Raw genomic sequence first — 8,573 nt, 5'->3', positions numbered from 1 at the left:
AAGCCCACTCTCTTCTAGCACAGACAAAAGACCAAGCTTTTCTATTCACACCCCCATTTTTGACCCCTCACTTATAAAAGATCTCCCATCTCAACACTTAGAACATGGGTAGAGCTCACAAGCTTGCCCACTCTCTCTCACCAACCTTCCTCCTTGCTCTCTGCCAAAGAACATTATATCGCTCTCCCCATCACTACCACCTTTTCCACTCTCTTTAGGCTCAGCTTGGATTTTAAAATTGAGGCTAGTACACATTTCTACTTGTAATCCTCCAACAGGTGCTCTCTTCCTGCTATCTACATCACACTAGACTTAATAGGAAAGCTGTGCCCAGCCCCCTGCTATCTTGCTTCTTGCACACCAACCCCTTAGAAGTGATGGTGTAAATCTCAATACCCTCTTCCGGTACAAATAATGGTGTAAGAAAATAACATAGTCAAGTGCAAGAAAGGTGCGGACAATCTGCAACAATCATAGTACCCATCAGTGAAGGAAACAGCTGATCAAGAAGCACCTCTTAAGACATTGCCCAACCAATGGCGATTCCAATCCGCTCCTCATTGCAGCCTACCCTTCAATTCCTCCTCAACACACAAGGATTTCTAACTTCCAACTATCACACCCAAGCGATCGACTATCTTAATGGAGTGGAATGATGTATACATGACACATTAATACCTTGTTGCACTCTGACTGTTGTCTATTTCTGACATCGAACCTAAGCAAAAATTAAGCGCTCATTGATGGGTTATGAGCGACATTAAGAGGACAGCTTTCCATCCCGCAGTGAGACACTAGAATTTTGTGTCCCATACAAGAAAAACTCAGTACACAGTGTTCTAGTGTAACTCCAGCTGATTAAGGTTTTACCTATTGCATGCAAGTATTGTGGATTCAATGAACATATTGATAAACCATTTTTGCTTGCAATAAACGCTTATAAATGAACCCTAAGAAACTCTTTCAGTGGTGAATTGTATAGGTGATAATTTGTGATAGTAATAGAAACATTCAAAGATCTTTTCTATCCTAAAAAGCAAAGCAGCCAAACATTCAAAGATCTTTTCTATCCTAAAAAGCAAAGCAGCCAAACCTTCAAAGACTGCATATCAATGGAAGACTTAAAAGTTAACTGCCACAAGTAGACAATCCTCGGACACCATCGCACCTACATTTATTGTGAGGCCTTGACAGACCAAAATAACATCTTTCAATGTACGCAAAACAACAATTGAGCGCTACACAGACTCCACAAAAAAAAAAGCGCAAGCAATGGAGCGACCAAATGTGGACGAGGACAAAACAAATAAGCAGGAGCCTCGGTATACAGAGGCTGCACAGAGTTGCACCGAGGACGTAACAACGCTCTTGGTACCAAGCAAACTCATATTGAATACTACTATCTGCAGTTGACAGCTTCCTAAAGTTCTGTGAGATACCAGAGATCTGATGAGGTTTACTTTACTACGCCAAACCAGAACCAAATACCTTTGTATGCATAATGCAACTGAATACTTGATATAAAAACACATGCTCAATTCTACACCTAGACTACAGAACAGACCTCCAAATTTTGCCACAAAAAAGTGACTAGTAAAACGAATCTTAATTGTTGCAAAAAAAAACCTGAGAAGCGCTTGAATTATTTTCTTTAAAAAGGGTTCTAAACTTGCTTGACCCATAAATGCTGCATGATTGTCCCTCTTGAAAATGCCACGACTGACCTACCTATCACTGACAACCTCAAGAAAGCACCCCATTATCCAAAATTCAGTTTGCTTTGATTTATAGACAAAGCTGATTGTCTGCTTCTTAGAAAGAGAGAACCTGTCAAACGCTGACCATCCTTTTGCCTTCACTTCAGCTGCATTATCAACATTTTGGAACATTGGCACCAGATTTAATTTTCAAGCCTGATTGAATACCAAGAAACCCAAATCTTACAGGTTTTCTTTGCCTCCTATTGGGAATGGGAACAGGTGCACTTTTTCGCATCATAGCTACGAACTCTTCATAATTTATACGGTCATCCTGCAAGCATTACTGTATATCATGTATGATATTGATATACTTCAAACAGACACCAGCAGTTAAAGAAACTCCTAAGAGGCAACAATACAATCAAACTTAAAACATATAGCACAAACCAGCAGTTATGGAAAGCTCTGAGAGCAACAACACAAACCACTTTACACAAAGAGCACCCCAGAAAATGCCCCCAAAACAGATCGGCAAACAAAATCTGTTTACCCCATCAGTGTCTACTTCTGCAATTATCTCCTTGATTGTTGCAGAATCCCCCATGTTATGTTCCCTTAAAGCTTGTTCGAGCTCATCCGTCGTGATGTAACTACATAGCACAGATGAATTCAACATCATAAGTCTCATTAATAACACAACCCAAGCACAACACGAAACTTAGCCAAAGCAAAGCTTACCCACTAGCATCCTTATCAAAATAACGAAAAGCAGAAAACAAATGGTCTTCTTTGTCCATCTTGTTCATATGTACAGTTGCAGTAATGAACTCCATGTAATCAATCGTCCCATTGCCATCAACATCAGCCTAAAAACATCTTTACAAGATCAAAACGAGCACAATCTTGAATTACAAACAAGACTACAGATGTTATTACTAACCGCCTCCATTAACTGCAAAATTTCAGACTCTGCAAGCATGGATCCCTGCTTTGCAAGGCCATGCTTGAGTTCCTCCATGGTTAGTGTGCCACTATTATCCACGTCAATGCTTCTAAACATCTCCTTCAGCCCGGTAATTTCCTCTTCAGATAGACTTTCAGCAATTACCTACCATCAAAAGGCCAAAATCTTAACAGGAAATACTGCTGACAAAGATATGCTACGGTGATTTAAGAATGCCACCTTCAACGCGAGTTTTTTGAGTTTATTCATTGCTCTAAATTGCTTCATTCTGGACAAAACAATGTTGTCAAGAGGTCTATCTGGAGCTTCTCCATCCACCCTAATCCAAGGATGGTCTGTGAGAGAATAAGACACTAAAATCACATGCAAAGTCGAATTGTTGCTATCTGAGGCTACCAGTAACCAATGCTACACTTACTAAGGATGGCTTGTGTTCCTATACGCTCTTTCACATTCTGGTTCAGCATTTTCCTTATCAAATCCTTGGCTCCAGAAGATATCAAAGGCCAAGGATCACTTGTGAAATCCACATGACCTTCTATAATAGCATCAAAAATCCCTTGTTCCGTCTCTATAACACATTTGAATAGAAAGAGTTAGATTCAGCCAAGGAGCTCGTAAAACGAAAAGCCTACATGTAATAGCAATGCGCTACCTGCCCAAAATGGTGGAACCCCGCTCAGCAAGATGTAAAGAATAACTCCAATGCTCCAAACATCTGCTTCAGGCCCATAGTGGCGTCGAAGCACTTCGGGAGCAACATAATATGCACTCCCCACAACATCTTTGAAGACATCCCCTGCAGTGGAAAATAAACCAGCTCACACAAGTGCATCCCATAAACGTCTACCAAGAATGCATGGGCTGAGTTTCTTTTTCCTTTCACTTGTGGCATACTTTGTTTCATATTACCTGGCTTGAAAAATACTGATAATCCAAAATCTGTTGTCTTCAATGGAGAGTCTTCACGCTTATTCAAGAGAAGGAAGTTTTCTGGCTTAAGATCCCTATGCATGACACCAAGAGAATGACAAGTCTGAATGACTTGCACAATTGTCCGGCACACAGCTGCAGCCTCTCGCTCTGTATACTTGCCCTTAGCTATGATTCTGTCAAAAAGCTCTCCTCCTGCACACAACTCCATAACCAAATGCACTGCATTCTTGTCTTCATATGAGCCCTTGAGCTCTACAATATTGGGATGACCAGTGAGGTGGTGCATAATTTGCACTTCTCGCCTCACATCTTCGATGTCCTCTTTATGGGTCAGCTTGCGCTTTGATATTGACTTGCATGCAAATAACTCCCCTGTGGCTTTATTCGTGCACAGACGGGTTACTCCAAACTGGCCACGGCCAAGCTCTCTTCCCAGCGAATATGTATCCCGTACCTCTTCCATTGGCTTGTTCAGCACGTGGCCTATGGCTTGTTTGGAGGACTGAGAAGATGTATGAGATGAAACATCTTGCTTTGGGCGAGTTGCGGTGGAAGGTCCCGATGAGCCTGATAAAGTGGCAGGCATGGCTGTCTGGGAAGATTGCTCGCTTCCATTTAGATGTTTGCGATGTCGCCCCTTGTGCCTGCTGCTAATTTGGTTGCCCATGGTAGATAATCTCTTTAGTTGCTATGCAGGACCTGTTTGGTGATGATAAACGATTGAATATACCGATCTGTTGATTGCGGATAACTAGCGGCTACGCGAGGATTGAAAGTCAATGACCAGCTAGTTGGAGTTGAATGCTTGATATTTACTACGGAGCTCCATTCACTCACTGCTTCAATCGGGTTGCTCTACTTCCTCATCACAGATTCTGCAGAGCCTGCCTGCCTTTCAACCTCCTCGCTTACCAGATCTGGCACAAAGACAACTAGTTAATTAATCATCTATCCAGTTGCAAGTGACTTATTTAGGATGGGTCTTGCTTACCTGATGGTGACGAAGCGTACTGCTTGAAGAAATGGCATGATGACGTTCTGATGCTTCTCTGGCTTGTCTCTCGCGAGAGGGGAGGGGGGTCATGATAAAGGACATTTTTTATTCTCGAGTGTGTAGCAATTGCAAACTTTAGGGCGGGCGCCCAAGTGGCACGGGCATGGGACGGCGGGGGCATTGTGAATTTGTGTGCCGTAGATCCCAATGGCGACGCCAAAAGTAATCTAAGGTACCCTAGATTACTTTCGGTGCCCGTCATTTTGCGTACATGTTTTAAGTAAATTAGGGCTCCAACTTTTAGAACGTGTGCATGGCAAAGTGGTTGGGGCAATGCGCCTCTCATGGGTGCGATCACGGGTTCAAACCCCACACTCGTAAAATGGGGTACCCTAGATTACTTTCGAAATGCGGGTACCTTAGATTACTTTTTACCCTAGATTATTTTTGTAATCTAGGATACCCGCATTCCATATCTATGACCCATAATGCTCCCGTCGTAGATCCCACCCTCCCCCGCCCGTGCCACTTAGTCCCGAGGCCTGGTTGCCTTGCCCCAAATACAACTATACTTCTAAAATCAGCCAGTGTCGTCATGCAACTATCATAGCTGGTTGGTTGTGTGGGATCCATGGCTAAAATCCTTGCCCAACTTTGGCGAGGAAGCGCAATTGCCCAATTGCCTGTCTAGCATGCATATTATCGAGCTGATGAGCTTGTTGCCATGTAAGGCCACACTGGCTCACGCCCGTGCTACCCAAAATGAGGCCCTCACAAGAGTCACAAGGGGCTCTTCCCACGTAGAGAGCTAGGAGACAAGTATGAACACGACAATAGAGAGAGAGAGAGAGAGAGAGAGAGAGAGAGAGAGAGAGAGAGAGAGAGAGTCCAAGTGTTCTTTACAAAAACTAGTCATGCTTGGTGGCCTTGTCATTGTAATAGCAAGAGATGTAAAGAGAACAGTTATCAAAATATAAGCTAAGATGACACTGTTCTCGTCAATTTTCGTTTGAAATACATTTGTGACATCAACTCCTTTTGCCACTTATTAGTGAATTGAATATCCATGCATTCAAATTTATGTTACGTTTAAGGGGTCACTCACATGAAGTTAGGTGGTAGGATATGCAACCAAAGAGACACTGTATGTAAAAGCACTTGTAAAACCCACAACTTGAGAATGCAAACCACTGCAATAAAAAATTTAAGTAGCAGACGAAGAGGAGTTGGACAGACGAACAAACTGATAAATTTGAATGTAATGGTGGTAGCTAGTCCATATTTATTGTGCGATTTCAAAGACCAAATTGTTTGCAGTGGGGCAAGATGGCCTTTCAAAAAGTTGTATTTATTTATTTGTTGGTATTATGTTTGGATATGTAAATTTGGTCTAATATGTGTGCAATATGTAAATGTCTACAAGTGTCAAGAACATCGTAAGTAAAGTTGTCTATGAAGGGAGTGAAACGTTGACCATCAGTTCACATCCCTTTGGGGACTTCTAATGTGCGTCATCCTATGTTGCTTGAAATTTTTAGCGACACCTATGTAGCGTTGACCTTTTTGGTATACGTGATTAAATACATTGTAAATCTTTAGTCATGTGCTTGTCTCTATCTAAGGTAGTGCCAATGGTAGTGGCTATATGTCCCGCTCTAATCAACATAATTGTAAGTGAGTGTTGATGAGAATGTGGAGCTTTATGCAATGCTTGTATGTGTGAGCAACACCTAGAAACATAGGGAGGTGTTTGTATACCGTTGGTTTGATAGTGGATCACAACCCCTTCTTCATTAAGTGTTCCCTCAACTTCATCTGTCATGTATGAATCCCTCTTTGTTAAACTTCTCCAATCCCTTTTAGCCATGGTGCTAATGGAGAGGTCTTATTATGTGAGGTTTTCCAAGGACGATGTTTGACTCCTTATAGTACACAATTAGTAGGTAATATATGTATATAAATTGAGGTTTTGGTTTGTCAATGAGGGGTTGCTCTCGTTGTACGCCGTGGGGCACCCACATAAACCTGGAAATAGTAATGTAACACTTAGGCCAAAAAATTACTTATCGATATAAAATAAAATTCTTCATTATAAGAAATATTTATGAAACAAAGTTCTCAATTTGATACAATCAAGAACCTCCAAATAGATCATCGGCGTAAGGCAGGCAAGGTACTTAGATGAACAAAATTACTAGCAAGGGAAAAGTTTCTTGCAAGTACATGTTTTCCCAACCTTCTTTGGGTAAGGATTTTGTTATACTATGTGGCACCCTTCCATTTTTTGGCAAGAGAACCTCGACTTCCAAAGTGCTCGCAATCCTTCTTCTTTGCAAGTTGACCTAAAAAATTGCCCAACAAGGAGCCTTCTCCCACATCATCAACGTCTAGGTCAAAGTCTTGACTTTTTCGGCTATAAGTTGATTTGCATCGGTGAATAGAGGCTCCTCTAGGTGTTGCTCTTTTTTCTCATCAGCCTTGTCCTCTCGTGGTTGCTCCTCTCCTTTCTCTTCTACCTTTTCCTCCTTATCACCTCCAACATTCAGCTCCTACACCCTCTTCTCTAGTTCTCCAACTTTAGTTGCATCCACCATCTCAATTGTAGGATTTAGCCAACAAACTGGTAAATCACTATCTCAAAAGTAGCCAAATGTTTTTGGAATCTTAAGCACAAAAATACTATAGCCGAAAATTTTCAGAACTCAATTCAGACAAAAACTGTTCCTTTTGGAAGTTTTCACGATTAATTTAATTCATAAAAATAATTGAAAGTTTTTAGTAATTATTAAAGCATAAGACTTTTCACATAGCCAGGCTATATATTTTCTAGATATTCCTATTAAAGCAAAAAATTGGCCTAAAAATTAGCAAATTTAAAAATTAAAGTAGACAAGTGCTAGGAAAGACTAAAAACTAATCAAAATAACTAGCAAACATGTTTAGAAGTTAGTGAGATAATTATCAAAGTAAAATTATTATCGTAGAAACCCATGAAAATTAGCTCATATTTAGTTAGTTAGTTTTACTAATTATATTGGCACAAGATAATTAGCAAATAAATTTGGAAGCTAGTGAGATAATTATTAGAGAAATATTATAGTGTTTGTAACCCATGATAATTATCTTATAGATAGTTAATTAGTCTTACTGATTATATTGGCCTAAAAACTCTATTTTTAGCTAAAAATTAAGTAAGATAATTAGCAAAAATATTTAGAAGTTAGTGAGATAATTATTAGAGAAATATTATAGTGTTAAGAACCCATGATAGTTATCTTATAATTAGTTAGTTATTTTAACTAATTATCTTGGCTTAAAAATGCCATTTTTAGCTGAAAAAGAATGGGGATAAATAGTAAATTTATTTAAAAGTTTTGGAGATAATAATTTGAGATATAATACTCTGTTAAGAAGTTGAGATAAATATTTCTTCATGGGATAATTAATATTATAATTATCAAGCAAAAAATAAGCCATTTTTAAACTTAATTAAAGAGAAAATTTAGAAAAATAACTCAAAAATTTATAAGATAATTAGTAGATCCTAGAAAGCTTATAAAGAAGCCAGTATAAAAATGTCTTATACATATAAATAATTAAAAATTTACTATATCGAGAAATTATTTATTGTGACTAAGGAAAAAGCTAGCCTATTAGTTTTCACAAATTAGTCATGGATTCTTATGGCTTGAAGTATAAAAAGTTACAAGAATGATATCAACCCATAAGAATCCGAACGAGCTGTCCTAAGCTTTTACTGGAAAAAAATTGGATTAATTCATGAAAGTACATTATGGAACTCTATGGTAAGTTCGAGTTTTGATGAATTACCTAATGGTTAGACATCCTTTTATTAGGATAAAATTCATGGCTCCTAAGAGGATAAGAAAAAATCAGCCAATCGAAGAGAATGATAGCAACACGAAGAGAGCCAGAGCCTCACATGATCACAAGGCAGATACGAGCAGCAGGCCTACAG

General features: G+C 39.4%; 1 protein-coding gene across 3 annotated transcripts; it reads right to left on the bottom strand.

The window, feature by feature from the left end:
- Window positions 1–1,587: 1,587 nt before the first annotated feature.
- On the bottom strand, window positions 1,588–4,740 carry LOC147458490 (calcium-dependent protein kinase 1-like). Of its 3 annotated transcripts, none has more exons than XR_015188235.1 (10): window positions 4,592–4,740; window positions 3,577–4,517; window positions 3,320–3,463; window positions 3,083–3,235; window positions 2,884–2,999; window positions 2,641–2,808; window positions 2,439–2,566; window positions 2,251–2,350; window positions 1,945–2,043; window positions 1,588–1,864 (listed from the first exon to the last, which is right to left on the bottom strand). XR_015188235.1 is itself a non-coding variant. In XM_086513136.1 (10 exons), exons 2-10 carry the CDS (start codon window positions 4,265–4,267, stop codon window positions 1,856–1,858), a joined length of 1,596 nt encoding a protein of 531 aa, XP_086369262.1. In that variant the 5' UTR covers window positions 4,268–4,517; window positions 4,592–4,740; the 3' UTR covers window positions 1,588–1,855. The 3 variants fall into 3 exon arrangements, 2 of the variants coding, with proteins under 2 accessions (XP_086369262.1, XP_086369263.1); XM_086513136.1 differs by having other exon boundaries at window positions 1,945–2,031; XM_086513137.1 differs by lacking the exons at window positions 1,588–1,864; window positions 1,945–2,043; window positions 2,251–2,350 and having other exon boundaries at window positions 2,435–2,566.
- Between the last annotated feature and the right edge of the window lie 3,833 nt (window positions 4,741–8,573).

Source organism: Adiantum capillus-veneris, chromosome 5 (genome assembly GCF_014529385.1).
Source record: "Adiantum capillus-veneris isolate H3 chromosome 5, ASM1452938v2, whole genome shotgun sequence".
In the NCBI taxonomy this organism is placed as follows: domain Eukaryota; kingdom Viridiplantae; phylum Streptophyta; class Polypodiopsida; order Polypodiales; family Pteridaceae; genus Adiantum; species Adiantum capillus-veneris.
This window is presented reverse-complemented; position numbering and strand designations above follow the sequence as displayed.

What these genes read in the sequence shown, in the direction of transcription:
- LOC147458490 (XM_086513136.1), bottom strand. Translation starts at nt 4,267, where the DNA reads ATGGGCAACCAAATTAGCAGCAGGCACAAGGGGCGACATCGCAAACAT. An exon ending in ATCAGTATTTTTCAAGCCAG is followed by an intron (nt 3,464 to 3,576) that starts GTAATATGAAAC and finishes TTTCCACTGCAG; the next exon opens with GGGATGTCTTCAAAGATGTT. An exon ending in AGGAACACAAGCCATCCTTA is followed by an intron (nt 3,000 to 3,082) that starts GTAAGTGTAGCA and finishes ATTCTCTCACAG; the next exon opens with ACCATCCTTGGATTAGGGTG.